Below are 17,050 nucleotides of genomic sequence, written 5' to 3'. Positions count from 1 at the left end.
AATCTGGATTTCTGAGAAGTAATCTTCAATGGATTTGCATTTTGTATATATCATGCTTAGTTTATCAACGGGCCAATTTACTTGCTTGGTTTAATCATCTGTTGCTTAGTCATTCTCATAAAAGCCCACAGTTGTTCTGGTTGTGGTTGTTGTCTTTAGAAACACTTATATTATATCCACTGCTGATTTTAGTCATTTACATTGGTGTTAAAATAGAGGGATGTTTAGCAAGGCTAAAAAAGTAGTCTATCAGTATAAAAGAGATCAGAGGCTTGTCTCAGTGCTGAAACCTTAATTTTGTAAATATTTCTCTTATGAAACAAACTCACATTCTTAATTTTACACTGTTGTTTCTTCCCGATTAAAAAAAAATGCTCAATCTGAATGTATCCTCACTGCTGTAACCAGTAGTGGATGTTACTGATGAAGCAAACTTGTTGAATGTGATTTTTCCACCTCCTCCTTGGGAACATGAGCCAATGATACATTGATGCAAGTGGGATTCAAACCATGCTTGCAGGACAACCTGCACACAGCCTCATTGTTTGGTCCCTCTAAAGAGAGAAGTGGACATGTTGAGTGCTTTCCAGAATATATTACAACCCCTTTAGACGATGATGCTATCTTGACCAGCATATATACACAATGATACAGTGAATCTATTGTCACATGTCCTGATTTTTTCAGTGCTTCAGAACCCAGCTGCTTGGCTTAGCCACCACAGAAATACAACATATCTACCTTACCCACAGTAAGACACTAAGCTGAACAGATGGCACCTACATCAAGGAGAAGGAAAATTCTAATTTAGCATCAAAGATCTACTTGTCCTTAATGACTGTTAGAAATGATGAAAAAGAAGTAAAAATGCTGTAATCTACACCTCCTGATGCTTCTCTTCTGTAGAGCTGGCCACTCTTTCTTATATTCAGTCTAGTATTGTTAAGATGTTCAGGTTCATATACCAGCAGTAGTTTCATTTTGAATGTTTCTGAAGTCTCAGTGCTTCATAGTGCATATATTATATATATATATATATATATATATATATATATATATATATATATATATATATATATATATATATATATATAAAAATGTTTATTTTGCAAAAGATTAAACACTAAGATAGTGAAGTCGCGTGACAGTAACACTAACAGCAAAACTTGGTCATCCACCGATATAAAAAAAAAACCAAAAAAAAAAACCAAACAAAAAAAAAAAACCTCCCCCACCCAAATTAAAAAAAAAAAAAAATAAAACAATAAAAAAAAAAAAAAAAAAAAAAAAAAAAAAAAAAAACCCTGTAGGTGGCTATAATTAAGCTGCAGGATATATTTGAACCAGTAGGTGGATATAATTAATATGCAGAAATTAATCTGCAAATGTCCAACTCGATCATCAGTTTTCTGCTACAAAGCCCGTCTCTTCAGTGTTACAATTTATTTGATTATCCATCACAGCCTTCCTTTTTTTTTCCCGCATGCGCAAATCAGTCTTTATTTGTGCAGTCACAGCGCCTCCTCCAGTTTCACCTGACAAAAATGCAACAAAAACAAAGCGAACAAGACAAGCTACTGTAATTTAAAACAGTTAATCATTAAACAGTTTCAGATACCATGATGCATTTAAAAAAAGATAAATAAATCTGTGATCTTTAGTTGCTTTTGTGTATTTTCATTTGCAAGTGAACTGTGACATTAGTGCCTTATTGAGCACTATATTCTGCAATTTTGAATACTGACTTTGGAAACTGTTTTAATTCTGGAAGCTATGTTTTTGTTTTTATCTTTTGCCAAATTGCATTGCAGTTCTAAGCATGGGCAACGTTTTGATTTCAATTTGCTATTGGGTCGCTAATGGAGAATTTTACAAACTGCTACAATATGCATCGGATTTAAAAGTATGTACTGTATTACACGTGTGGTCTTTTTTGGCAAGTGATATTTTCAGAATCATATCATTCTGAATTAAAATACTTCTGTTCAAAATATAGTACTATACCAACAACACCAACAACAGTACATCTAAATGGAAGCCTTCTTATTTTAAAACAGTCCTTTCAGTTATGTATTTCTGACATTGTATCTTTTTGTGTTCCCTGAAAAACGGACAGGGGTTGGATCAGGCCGAAATTAAATAATCAGATATGCGTCACACTCTTTTAACTGTCAAAATTGTATAAGGTCAGATATGTGAGTGCTGACTGTAATAATAATAACACAACTCACAACTCTATACTGCTCGAAGCATTATATAACTTACAGAAGAAATAACAATGCAAGAATTAATTAAAACTGTGAGTTTCCTTTTAAGAAGAGGGGATGACGATCAAAGGTTCTTAAAGATTTGATTCACGATCAAAAGCAATTTTCTCATGGCTTAAATGTATAATAAATGCTAGGTGAAAAAGTAGATGGTTTACTACATTTTGATGTTGTGGGAATGTAGATGAATAGATGAAAAGCTGCAGCAAATAGTATTGACTGTGCTTATCTTGTATGATGAAGTTGGATTTGTTCAAGGACTGTCTTTGCATGGCTGGTTGTTGATAGCACATGAACTTGTTGGCAAAGCTATAGTTCACAGCAGCAGAGGAAGCCATTATTATTGTTGTATGTTTTACAATAAAATGGTATACAAACCTTCAAAACATGTTAACAGGTAACATCAACAGGTAATATGCCTTTTAATGGATATTTCACAAAACACACTGGTTCTTTAATCACCTAATAATCAATTTCACAACATGTTATTTGAGGTCTAGGTTGCAGACACACACTGCATTCTGCATAGGCACCAAAATGTGACCAGAAGAAAAAGTTTACTACTGACTACACCAACAACAAAAAAGCAATTTTCTTGAGAACAAAAACAATCCCAACTAAATGGATATGTTTTTACGGTTACATTTTATTCCACAGACTACAGAATAACATAATTTTTGCAATTTTTTTCTCCTTTTAAAAAATATTTTATTTAGCTTGACTGTCTACTCAAAGGACATTCAGATTACAGTGAGTCCCTTGGAGTTTCACGCTACACTGGGTGTAAAAATATCTATCACACCTAAAATGAATCTATCCTGTTATCCTTGAGTCCTTAGGAAAATGCAATTTCTTATCTATGCTTTCCTTACTGCTGCTTTAATGCATACAATCCTTGCTGTTAGCTCAGGAGACACACACACACACACACACACACACACAAGAGCAGATGCGATTACCATGACATTGTGGATGCCAAAGATATCAGAAGCGCTGTTTGAAAAAAGCTTACTTTTGAAATAAATAGCACTGCTATCATTTGGAATGTACAGCCACTTGGATTACACACGAAAACAAGTCCCTGTAGATTTAGTTTTTTTAATTTTCTGGATTTGCTCTTGTCAAAAACCTTATGTCATTAAATTGGCAGGGGGCTACAACAAGAATGTTGTCTTTGACAAAAGCAAATCAGGTTTCTATAACTACAGCTGACAAACTAAAGATGAAACACTAATTCAAAAGGAAACATACTTCTTTGGGGGAGACAAATGTATAATCTGAAATGGACTCACCATATACAGTACGTGTAGTCTTTATAAAACGTATCTGGTGGGTGTTGGTGGCCCATGTTGGGCACTAGGTGCCCAGTGTCCACGTCACCTATGTATTGTACCAACAAAAAATAAGTGTGCACTGTGTTTTAATTTTAACATTGTAGCAGCCCAAAATGAAAACATGGTGTTTATTTTTACTACAATAAAACCAATGTTTTGACCTTTTAAAAACAACAAAAGTTCTAATATTGCAGTAAGTAGCGAACAACAAATATTTTACGAATTCACAGTTTATTTTGATAAAATAAACATTTGGGTGCCCTGTAACTTTTTCACTGATCAGTTTTTTTTTGTTTTTTTTTAATTGTATTTGCCCAAGTAGACTTAAAATATATAAAAAATAAAATATTCAAAACAGTGAATTGTATACAATATACTACCTGTAAATGATCAAATCATAAAATAGCTACTGGACTGGCATTATTGGCATTTTCGTACTGGATGACAAAATACAAAATGATGACACAGCATGAACACAGCAATATGAGAATTGTTGCTACATGAAGTGAGATTGCATCACTGAAGTGCGTACACATTGCTGCCGCTGATAACACCTAATAAGCAGAGACTAATGCAAGAATCAGTTTTCCACAAATAGGGCTAAGGACTCTAAAATGGCAATTAGGAAAAGTGTGCTGTCAGGATTAAAAGGAAATTTATTTATTTAAAAAAATGATAACTAAAGACAGAAATAGACGTACCATAGCCAATATGGTGTTTATTAGCTGACCTTATACTACACCTTCATAAATCAGTGAGCCATTTAAGTTATTTTTTGAAGCAGAACTAATCAGCAATCTTATTTCAAATAGGGGTATCACCAGAGCTGCAGATTTGGCATTGATTTCCACTAAAAGGAAAAGTCTTCATTCCTGTGCCACTGATGGAGATGACAGAGCAATATGTATGATATTTCAGAGCAAGAGTAATTTATTAGTCGTATATTCTGAGTCACACAAAATTAGTTAGTTAAAGATGTAGAATTAAATAGTGTTTTGCAGTCCTCTTTTTCTTAAAATATGAGTTTGATGTGTGCTGTAATAGTGTGAGGGATAGGGGTTCACAGAACTATATTTTTCCGTGAGGATTAAAATACATAAATTTGTATTGGGCAGCTGTGTTGCTTGGCTGAGCCGCCACTAACCGTATAATTCTGACCTTGGATTTAGCACAAGTTTTACACAAAGGCAGAATTACACACATTATAGGCCAACACCAAAAAGGTAGCATGCACAGTTTAGGAAAGAATTTCACTGGAACAGACTAAGGGTAAAAGTGCTCTCTAATTTATCTTAGCTACCTCTTTCTTCCCCCTTTTCATTTTTAATAAACACCAGGCTCCTTGATTCTAAGTCAGATCTAATGTATCGGTTCTCATCTCTTTCCTTTCTTTTCTGCTTTGTTATGTGTTATTTCTTGTCATCTACTACTAAAGAGCTTTGCTAAGTACAACATTAAAATACATGTGTACTTCCCATCTGAGACAGCTTTGAACAGGCATCGATGGACTGTGCCATATACTTACATAGAAATTGTACATGGTTTTTGAGGGGTGATAATCAGGACAGATGGCTGTTTCAGCTTTCTTGGTTTTGTTTTCCATTAATTGGTTTCAATGGGTTTCTCTTTTGTTTTCATGTATTACACCACTTGTAGGGAATGAATATTGTAAAAGCTTTAATAACGGTGGATGTAGAATCTATTAAAACTGTTCAGGTATGACTATGATTAAGGACATGCTTTCTGCATGCTTAAAATAATTCTGACTATAAATAAATAATGAATTCATGTTTGAGGTGGTTTGACATTGTTTTAGTGTGATACATATTGTATTCTCAACTGTGCAAGTAAACAGCCTTATTAACTGGAGCTTTTGTTTAATGACCTGATTTTTATTTTTTTTTTCTCTTACTGCATGCTTATTTTAACGCATACAAATAAATAAATAAATAAAAATATCAGTCTTTGTTAGATATATTTTGGATATTTTAAGAAGTTAAAATCTCTGGGACGTAGTTCGAGATGATGAAAAGTTTTTTATAATGTGCAAGTTAATAATAAACACGAACACTGGCTATGGTAGTGTTTGTAAAGACGAGTACAAAAAACAATTGGAACAGATTTGTTATTAATCTACAATAACTTTGAAGGCTGACATGTTCTACTAGCTTTACAATGTTTGGTTTCACTAATAGTTATCAACCAGTATATATCAAAGGGAAACACAAATCCTGCTGCAGTAATTTTTATAATTTCATGTGCAACCTGTGTAACTAGCATTCATGACAAAGCTGCCTTGAATCTTATAATCTCTTAAATGCTACCATATCAAAAACACCCAGTTATACTATATACAACTTTTACCTAAGTATGCAGTGCACCTTGAATATCACACATAACCTGTATAATGCTAACAGATTCTCTGTAAGGATCAGGAATTACACAAAACATGCAAACCTTGTTTTTGACACTTCAGCAAACTGTTAAGAGAACTAGTGAATGTATCAAGTTTCTACGGCACATAGTAAATTAAATCCTAGTTTGATTTCTCAGTGACAGAACAAACAAAGGGAGCTGCCATGCTCTCCCATTGTGTTTGCAGCTTGTGTTTACGTAATGGCGAACAAACTAAAGTTCCTTTTTGTAATAACATAAGGTTAGATACACAGTACTGATTTTACTAACAATAGCACGATAGTCCATATCAGAAAATGTCAGTTTGAATAATACAAGGAAGTATTGCGCATTTCTGAAGATTTGCTCTTTATACATTTGTAATTAACTGTAAGATAAGGCAGAGCATGGTTTAAAAATGTAAACAAGGCCTTGTTTCAAACCTGTATGAAAAGTAGCAAAAACCATTTATTTCAATCAGATTTGAACTAAAGCTCTGCTGTTGACTTAATCCTAATTACTGTAAAATTACGAATGCTGATTAGGTGGGATAGTTTGCTATTCCTGAGACCGCAATTTGATAAAAGCAAACGATTTGTCACACTTTAGGGTTATGCCAATCATCACTAGGCTGTTTAGTAATTTATTCTAGATGTCTTTAAAGTTATGTGCCTGCAGCACTACTAATTAGGTATATTTTGAGAAAGATAGAACTCACATTTGAGTTACTGAAGTGTAACCAGTGTGATTAAGATAAGGAACGGTAATACCATATAATAACTTTATATAACAATGTCTGAGGTTTAAGCATGCTTCTCATTTTATCAACCATCCCCATCATGGATTGAGTGCACTGAGGCATAACTCTGAAGGTTGTTTTCCTTCTGGACTAACCTACTTTTTTTAAATGTATTTTTTTCTTACTTGTTCTAATATTTTGCTTAATGTGCTGTCGTCTTTCTCAGATAAATGTAATGCAGAATCTTTCTAGACTCTTTTCTCACAACCTCAACGCAACACATAACTTTGCATATAAAACTGCATATTACTGTTTGAGGGAGGTAGTGAAATATTGTCTTTTCTGTATGTACCAGGTAGAAGACAGAGTGGAAAAAGAAGACTAACTCTGGCTTGGACCTGGGTCTTATAATTGACATTACCACTCTAGATGCAATTGCTAGATGAAATGGATAACATTGTGGTGATAGCTTTTAAGTACAGGTTTTATGGAAACTCTTGCACAAACACTGGTCAGCAATACCTGTTGTACACTTCCAGAATTCTATTACACAGCTACATTTTCTATTGCCCCCGCCTGTGTTGCTGTTGTAAACATACCTTCCTTCTATTCTTTTTCTTAACAGATTTAGAACACTTCAAGACGCAGACAAGAAGTACTGTTTCCGTGCGTGAAGGACAAGGAGTTGTGCTGCTGTGTGGTCCACCACCCCATTCTGGAGGTATGAAGATGTTCATAAGGAGCCATAGGACCATGTATCGATCTTATCGCAATTTACAAGCATTAGTCTAATATCAACTTTAGTGTTACAATAACCACAGTGTTAAACCCAAAGAAGACGCTGTCGTGGATAAGATCACAGTCCTGTTCCTTTTTTTTTTTTGGTGACAATGATAATTGACGTGTTTTTGTTATCTGCCTGACCAGTGCAGAATGTGGTGTTTCCACACAGAGATGAAAAGTAGGTTGTGTAACCCTGTTGTCTTGGAGTAAAACATTGTATTCCAGCCCTGCTGTTTCTCCAGATGTTTCTCAATATTGTATATCAATTTTGTATGGACTACATTTCTATCCAGTATTTGATTTCAAAAGCCATTTTACAGAACTATGAAATGTGAAAAGAACCAAAGCTTTTCAGCTTTTTTTTGTTTGTTTTACACATCCTATGGTTTCTTAACTTATTATCAGCTAGTAATAGCAATGTATCTTTCTTTGCCAATACTAGCTATCCTTTGGTGTTCTCTGCTTGTCGTCATGCAGAGACTGCCCTAATGGGTTTGCTTTTCCCTTTAAGCTGCCACCATATCACTCATGGTTCCCTAGGCGAATACTGGGGAAAAGCTATTATTGCAAATAGTGTGCTCTTGCTTTTACCACACAAACATTTAACAGCTCAATGTTTATTCCTTTTTTCAACCATTAACAAAAACGTATAGGTAGCTTTTAAAAGTGATATCTTCCTGTAAAGTAAGACGATCAATCATACAGCCTGCTGAACTAAACTAAGCTGTCACCTGCTTGTAAGCCAATACATCGAAGAAATAAACTGTTAAACTGTTATCTATATATATATATATATGCAATTTTTACAAAGTTATTTGTACACAAGAAGCTTAACATGATGAAATGCTTACCACAAAGGAAATAGATATTTAAATATAATTGTCTCTGATACAGCTGGTTGTAATATCCACTTGTCCCCAGTAACAGAAACCAGTATGGCAGCACACCCCTGCAGATCCTGTAAATTATGAACAGTTCAATGAGGTGAAGTACTCGCTATCCCATTGAAACCAGTCTTTATTTATATCCATTTGTTTTAAAAAGCGTAAAACAACGGGTTTCGACACATCAGTGTCTTCATCAGGTTACACAATCTGTAAATGCTAGCAACATCACGATGCAATGTGTTATATATTCTTTGTCAATTACCAATTACATTACATTGTCGACTGCATGATCATTAATTAGCTAACATTTAATTTAACAATTAAAAATGTTTCTAAAAAGTCAATCTCATTTAACAGTAGATCTCGGCTTCAATACAATTAGATGTTAATCTTCCTACTTATTCAGAAATAAGAACTCAGTTCTAGCGTCTCATTGAAACTATTAGGTTCAACAGTATGTGTGTATATATGTTCATATTCTGTATGTAAATTCATTAGAAAAAAATGCTTTGATTGTAACTCTACACATATTATCTATATGCTGAATTGCCCTTGTGGTCTTATTTATGTGGGACAAAGTAATCTTAAAATTAGAATTGCAGAACATAAAGTGGCTATAAGGAACCATAATATGGATAATTAAGGCATTATGAAGCACTAAATTATCTTCGTCGAGCCTTAAGTTTATAGGGATTGAAAAGGGATGGATACAGTATCTATAAGGGATGGTAATATTTATTATACAGCTGAGAAGAGAAGCCTTCTGGATACACACATTAAATATGTTTGAACCTAACGGTCTCAATGAGGCGCTAGAACTGAATTCTAAATTAAAGCCCACCATCACATTTCTGATTGACTCAACACAAGCTAAGCCATTTTTGCTGCGTAAAAAAGTTCACTAAATAATTTTTTTTTTTAAGCAAGCGTCCTGCAGAATAATGCGCCATACTAAATAATAAGAACTATTTTTGATCTTGGCAGGGAACACAATTCAAGCTGTTTTTGTTTTTTCACAAAAACAGAAGAACTACAGTACAGTGACAAATATGTGGTACACTCAGACAAATTGTACTAATCCTTGCATTGCCACTTTAACTTCATTATTCATATGAACAATTAAGAACCTAGTTAAGGAAGCCCAAATATATCAGTGTTCATCTTTAATTAAAGCATGCTTGATGTTTTTTTTTTTTTTTTTTTTTTTTTTTTTTTTTTGAGCTATAAATGCTTGGGAATACTGTCCTAGAATTATTCTTCTATTCGGCTCTGGCTAAGTGGATCTCAAAAAATATAAATGAGATCAAATTATCCTTTTTTTCATTACTGTGTATCTCTAGGAAACGTTTTATTATTATATTACTGTACTGAAGGAAAATAACATAGAACCAAATGTCAGCTACAACAATTAAAATACTGTCCTGTCAGTTCACTGCTGATGACTACATTTATTTCAGAATGCTGTTAAACACGCGTGCTACCTCAAGTCACTCTGTAACCTTTTCACAGATGTAATGTATTCATTTAATTTCCCTATGGTAGAAAATGAAGTAGGTTTACAAATGCATGGGGAAAATGAACAATTAAAGTTGGCTGTAACACAATCTGCAGTACTACCCCTTGTGGGATTCTTCTCACAGAAGCTTAGTGGGTTATGCGTCCAATACAGGCTTGACAGAAGCACAACATTTTGCATTCGGATCCTTTGCTGCTTTTTAGACACCTCTTTGATATACCTTTTTGAAAAGTACTTTCTGCATCGCAGTTCCTTTTAATGGGGCAAAATCCAGTGCCTTTCTTTGGGACCAAATCTTGATGGTATCATTTGATGATATCAAATACCTTGTTTTCAGGGCCTGTTTTCAAAATGAAGGACACTGTAACAAACTTCACAAAAAGCATACAAAAGAGTCAATAGTGTAGCAAACCAATACGTACACCCTCATATTCAGCCAGTCGTTTCCAGCAGCTCTGCATAAGTTTCCAAACAAGCCACAATAGGAATTCCAATGTGGATGCAATGTCCTGTTAAAAATGTAAAATTAAAGTTAACGCCACCAGGAAAATGAATCAAGCTTAGTCAAACTAAATGTCCTGCTGCCTAAAAATATGCAACACTCTTTATGTTGTCCTGTTATCTTGCCTTTGTTTGTCTGGAGATTTGCCTGAGGAATAAATGATGAACTTGACATTTTTATGTCAGCAATTTCTGCTCCTTCGTAATGTTAACTAAACAGGTTCACATAGCTAGTGTTGGCATAAATCTGAACAGGGAAGCACTGACAAGATGTTTTCCAGGTCATATGTTTGTACCTTCATCAGCAGAAAGGGAGCGAAATGTTGAAACCAATAAAGAGGCTTATGTTTGACTGTCCTGGTGTTCACACAAAATGAGAGCTTAAACTTCCAGTCAGATTTTAGAGCTTAACAAGCTAAACCTGCATCTGGGTTGTTCTGTTCTGGTGTGATTTCAAGGCAAACCATGTAATTATTCCTAGAAATTCTATCCCCAATAAAATTGTGATTTAGAGAACAATAGGGACACCGAGCATTAAAGCATTTTGCAAAACGCAGCTTCAAAATGTGTCATGTGAAGACAGTATGCTCAGAAGATTCTCCGGGTTTTTACACTTCGGAATTACTGTGAATGTATTTTTGTCAGAGATGTGTGCAAGTCCTGTGGGCCTGAACCTAATGGAGTTGGCCAGAAATAATTACCTTCCATCGTTAATTAAAGATTCAGGCTCTCAGTTCATTTATAACATGTACAATTTTCCCAAGGAACAGTTAAGTCTGTTTGAAAAGTGTTCATACCTAATTATAAAATATGTTGAATGCTACGAGGTCTCAAAGACTGAAGTAACAGAAAAGCACAGGATTTAAAATATCACTATAAAGGGCATGTCATTGTTGGCTTTTCTGGTTGTTTTTTCTGCTTGTGGTGACTTTGACATTATGAACATGGCATGCCAATTAGGAAGAATACCTTCCAGTGCATTGCAGACTATAAACATGCATACAACAGTATATGAAGCTAGTTGTGTGATATACTGTATTACCAACCTATAGTGGAATAAATCATATGGACCACCATAGCATATAGATTAATATTAAGACATCTTTAAAGTGAAGTGTAACGCTGTATTTTGTGGTTCGTGTGAAAATTTTATTATGTTAATCTATTCTTTGACGTCTAATTTGTTTTAATTTGTGTTTCCCAACTATTTGTTAAATTCACGTAGTCCTTTGATTTATTCACTTTCATTTTCAATTGTATTGTACATTTATATGTGAACATGAAGTGCACATTGCTTCATAGAATTTAATTAATACAATTGTGCCACTAATTCACACTCCACTGTGTCAGTTTTCTTAGAGAAATATATATTTCATACATTCACATTGCTGGACACACGGCTTATATGTATGCTGCACAAAGTACAGATCAACCATAACAGCTAAATTGTTACTGTAGTTTTCTACCAGTATTCAGAGGCTATCACATACATGCTTTGGATGAGGAGGAGGGCCTGAGCCAAACGTACTTTGATGTAGATGGCAGCGTTTAATTTGCTGTATAATTATGTTAATCTATTTGCTTACTTCTGGGTATCTCCTTTCTGAAATAATGATAACATTCCAACTGCATTTTTTGGTTGAGTTAAGCTACAGAATAAGGATGTAGAATACACATTTACTGTACTTTCACAGGGGTGTAATCGAATATGTTTACTGATGGGCTTTTATGGTTTACTTGCTGGTTTGTTTATGTGTCAGTTGTTGGGAACAGCAGTAATCGTGTGTGTATTGTGTTTGCTTTCTCACCTTAGTTTCATGGTACTGTATAATGAGAGAAGAGTGACTGGCTTGTTCTTTCTGCACAAGGAGGAAATGCGAAGATTTCATTGTAAACTTGTAGACAGTTTCTTCGTAATGGTGCAACACTGGTGTGTTGTGTGTGGGTGTACTGTTTTGGAAATTAATTATTAAATAGAATCTCAGGCAACTAATAATCTGGATGATGTGCAAAATAATATGATAGATAATGAAAGACAGGAACTTCACAAGCACCAACACTTGGACTTTGTATGTGTGTATGAGCGAGAGAGAGAGAGAGAGAGAGAGAGAGAGAGAGAGAGAGATGCAGAAAAGACCCTATTTAGACCGGAACTTATGTATACCCACTTCAGTTATATAAACGGTGAAAAAATCAGACAAAGAGTTCTAAAGGTTTCCAAATTTAAAGGAGATTTCTCAATATTACAGGAATAATTTTTTTCCTCTGTTTATTTTCAAATTTTTAAAACATTTCGAGATAGTGAAATAGTTCCTGATTATCCATAGTTCAGTTCACATAAAGAAGTGGTTTTTTTTTAAATATAAGATATGGTAGAAACGGATCTTTCACTGATGTGGAGTTGCATCATTAACGTGTAGTGGAAAGCAGCCAGATAATCAGTTAGGAGCAGAAGACATTGGAGGTTATTTTCAAAGGAGATCCGCTAGAGGATCACACTATAACGACTGTTTTTTTTCTGCACCCCTGTTTTTCCCACCGATTCAGTATAATGTAAAGCTGCAGAGCTCTACTTTAGATAAACTCTGGGCTTACCTTTGAAAAGTAGAATTAAAAACGTCAACAGTAGCAAACTTGGACAGGTGACTTTACAACAGAATGATTTGTTAAATACAGTACATTCCTTAAGTTAAGATAAAACAGAGGATCACGTTCTGCAGATTTTTCCATTTCCACCAAAAATGAAACCGCTTTTAATAATAATAATAATAATAATAATAATAATAATAATACAACTTCATGGTTTTGCAAGTTTGAACCGAAACTCTTCATGTTAAAAAGGAGTTTTTGATTGTCTGCTTTTTCATTGATCAGCACATTTTACTATTTACACAACCCAATGCCCAGTGTTTGCATTTTTTGAAGATTGTGGTACGAGCTTTCACAGTTTTAGGATAAAGCAATCAGACAGCAACAGTCTTAACAAAAAAAAAATAGCAGTACTGTCAACAAAAAATGAACGCATCACATCTCTTAACAAATTGGATTTCCTAATAAAACTGGAAATAAATTAATTGCATAGCCCAGCTCAATGATAACACGACTCATACTAAAACAGTACATACTAAATAATAACGTGATAGCAAGGTAATGATGCACATCACCTATTTACCTGAATCTGGGACTCCAGTACCCCCATAGAGGCAGACAACCACTATCTTCTTCTCCTCATTTGTGTCATCAATACAGGAGGAAAACGTAATCCCGTTGTACAAAGTAGTGTGTGCTCTGTGCTGCTTCTGAATCTGATTGAAGCAGTTAAACAAAGTAGCTCAATGACAAACATGCTACTTTAGGATGTCTTGAGGGTACAACAGAACCAGCAGGGTTTAAAGTATATATAGATGAAGCTGATGATACACCTTAATAAAACAAATTGAGAGGAACAATACTTCCTCACGCCAAGTTATCAGCAAGAACTGCCAGAGACTCTATACAGCAAGGATAGTTTCCATGTTTTCAGGGCGCAGCAAAAGTAAATCAGCCAAAAGCACCATTTCACTTTTAATTTGTAGTTCCCAACACTCTTAGGTGAAATGTAGAAACAAAAGTCAATACCTGTCATGAAGTAAGAGAAATGCCTCCAAAGTAAGGTAAAAATATTATTATTATTATTATTATTATTATTCTTTACATTTGAAGATTTTTTTTAGCTCATCATTCTGAGATTCTGATCTTGATCGCTGAAAAATGCTGGTTTCCTGTCAGTGTAACACTCTTATTGTGGTCCCTATTGGTGCAAGGAAGTATGGTTCCTATTGATACTAGTTGAAGAGAGTAACACTATTTGTGGTCCCCACTAGATAAAAATGAATGTGAATTTCTGAGAATTGGCTATGCTGAAGGATACAGCCTATATATTTGATAAAAGTAAAGCATAAATAAATAAATACATTTATTTCTTTTTCACTATCAAATGTAAACACTGTGATTTAATACTGTGTGAAATGAAAATAAATACTCAACAGTTCTTGTTCAATTGTATATTAGTAAAGATTTTTGTACATAAAGGTCATCATGCATTCATATATTTTTACTTTCAAATTTAAAATATATACGTAACAACCTGAACAATTGCTTTGTTGCAGGATTTGTCTGTTCAGTTTGTCTTGTTTGTCTTTTATGTTACATGTATTGTAAGGGAGCCAAGTCATGCCGTTACTTAGCATGGGAAGGGGGAGTGAGTGAATGAGTGGGGAGAATGTTTTTGGAGGTTGCAGAGCATGGATTTGACTGGTTGATGAGCTGGGCAGCGGTAGGAAACGACGGGAGGTTATATAAGGGAGTGCATGAGCCTGGGAACTGGAGACAGCCCAGCGCTGAACTTGAATGAGAAACTGCTGGTGTGACTGAGCAAGGGTGTGAGCTGTGACTGGAGAGAATTTGCAGTGAAAGTGCCAAGACTAAAATGTAGGGTTATTATTTTGGTGCTGTGAATGCTGGCCCCTGACAGGAATTCTCTGTAGTTTCAAATAAAACGAACATTTTGAGAATTCAACACCGTTTCCCTGAGTACTACTTCCTAAACATGAAAACGGTACAATATACATGTAAAATACAATATACTAAATTAACGGATCAAGCTTATTATGATAGTTTACAAAATCACATGAAAGTTTTCAATACAAATTGGGATAATACATAATCATTATTTACAAAAGCTTGTTTTTCTCATTACTTGTTAAACTGTAACTTTACTGCTATACTACTTGCTAATGTTGTAAAACGGAAGGACAAACGTTGTGGTGTGAAAGTGAGGGCTTCTGCATTGCAAGCTGCATTGGAAGCATGTTTTCGGTTAAAAGAAAAAAAAAAGATTTATGTGTAACAAGCACAAGGTTGCCCCAGTTGTTTCCAGTAACTTAGCTTGTGTTTTTGATACAACTGGGGCAACCTTGACCCCCACAGCTTTTACAGTTGTGCCTATTTGCTTTGTGCTGGGCATGGTTGCCCCAATGGTTTCTTGAAACTTGGCGCGTGATTTTGATATCTCCACTTTAAATGGCTAGGCACTTTTGATAACTTGGAATTTTTTATTTCATGTTTCCAATGTGTTTTTGTGTCAGATCACAAATTACATGGCTGTCCTCTTTCTCAAACTGATGATGTGTGATGTCAGGCTGTCTGCTTTGCTTGTTAAATCCCATGCTAATCAGTGATGTCCTGATCCACAGTTCATTACTGTGCATGCCAATGGGGTGTGCATCATCATGTGAGGTTATAACATATGTGTATTCATTATCTTATAGCTTCAGCTATTACTGATGAACTGTGGCTTTGAAGACCCAATCGTTTTCCATCCCCTAAAGCTACTATTTTACCTTTCTCCTGCCAAAGTGTCCATCTTGGGACAGATAATGCAAAGAAGGCAGCTGGTAAAAAGCATCCCATGCTGACTTTCTCATATGGAGCATAGTCAAATGGCAGATTGAGCTGTATATAATGTAGAAGCTATAAAGTGAGGCTGAAAAGTAACATCAATCATTTTCGCATTGGTAATCGTGGGATATGAGGTGGAAAATGTTACGAAAAAAAAAAAAAAAATCTACCAGTTAAGTGAATGAGATTTCCATTTATTTATTTATTTATTTATTAATAATGGAAAGATAAAATATCTGGAATTGTTCTAGTTTCTAGTTTCATCATAGTCTAAATCCGTATAAGGTTTTTTTTTTTTTTAAATGTCATCTGCTAAATTAGTAAAGCATTTCTTTATGTAACTGCGCACAGTTCAGATTGGCATTCTGGGTGCATGTTGGCTAGGTTTTGGATAATTGAAACTTGTGAACATAACAGATTGATCAAGGACTATTAATCAGAACCCCATTGTGGATCGTACTGGGTAAGCCGCTTTTGATAATTTCATCAGTTTATGAGGACCTACCCCCTGTTGCCAGCATTCATTCTTTCATTCTGATGATTTTCTTTGTGGGATTGGTCATTGACAAAGTAGCAAAAACATAAATGGGCACGTCATGTACCAAAAACGATGTTGTAGCATCCTAAAAGTGATTTAACACTAAAACAGATTCATATAATGCTGAAACTGGTTTTTAGTGAACACTTACATGTATTTATTTATTTATTCTCACACTATCCAAGATAGTGATTTAAATGGGCACAGTCCTTCTAAATATTTGATATATCTGCCTCATCTGCTTTGCTCTGAAGATCTGATATTTGAGACACCAGGAAAATATGTTTTTGTTTGAGTGTGTTGCTGTGGTGATGGGTGACAGGCAATGTGAGGAGTTACAGATCTTTTCCATTGACGGAATAACATCACTGTCAGTAGAATAATCTCTCATTACTTTGCTTGTGTGCTCATATCTCTACCTGGACCTGCAGCTAAAATCGTTTTGGTGCAGTGGGTAAAACACCATTGAATAAGTGTCTGGAGTCACACTGCTAGCACATACGTCCCATTTTAATTGCTTGTTTTAATGAATGGCTGTATTTAGTAGTTGTAATTATTGATGGCCACAGCTGTGAAGTCAGGTAAAAGAGAAACTATTCAGCATTAATAATTATCAAAGGAACATCATTCTCTCAATGGAGAAAGGTAGTTT

The 17,050-nt window shown here is 34.8% G+C and overlaps 1 protein-coding gene across 2 annotated transcripts in view; it reads left to right on the top strand.

The window, feature by feature from the left end:
- LOC121328292 (contactin-4-like) overlaps nucleotides 1–17,050 on the top strand; it is a 99,706-nt gene that overhangs the window by 16,513 nt on the left and 66,143 nt on the right. For both annotated transcript variants that reach the window (XM_041272889.1, XM_041272891.1), the window contains exon 3: nucleotides 7,360–7,455. In XM_041272889.1, the coding sequence (XP_041128823.1) occupies nucleotides 7,360–7,455 (96 nt within the window). The remainder of the gene's footprint in view (nucleotides 1–7,359; nucleotides 7,456–17,050) is intronic.

The sequence above is a fragment of the Polyodon spathula genome, chromosome 16 (assembly GCF_017654505.1).
Source record: "Polyodon spathula isolate WHYD16114869_AA chromosome 16, ASM1765450v1, whole genome shotgun sequence".
Taxonomy (NCBI): Eukaryota; Metazoa; Chordata; class Actinopteri; order Acipenseriformes; family Polyodontidae; genus Polyodon; species Polyodon spathula.
This window is presented reverse-complemented; position numbering and strand designations above follow the sequence as displayed.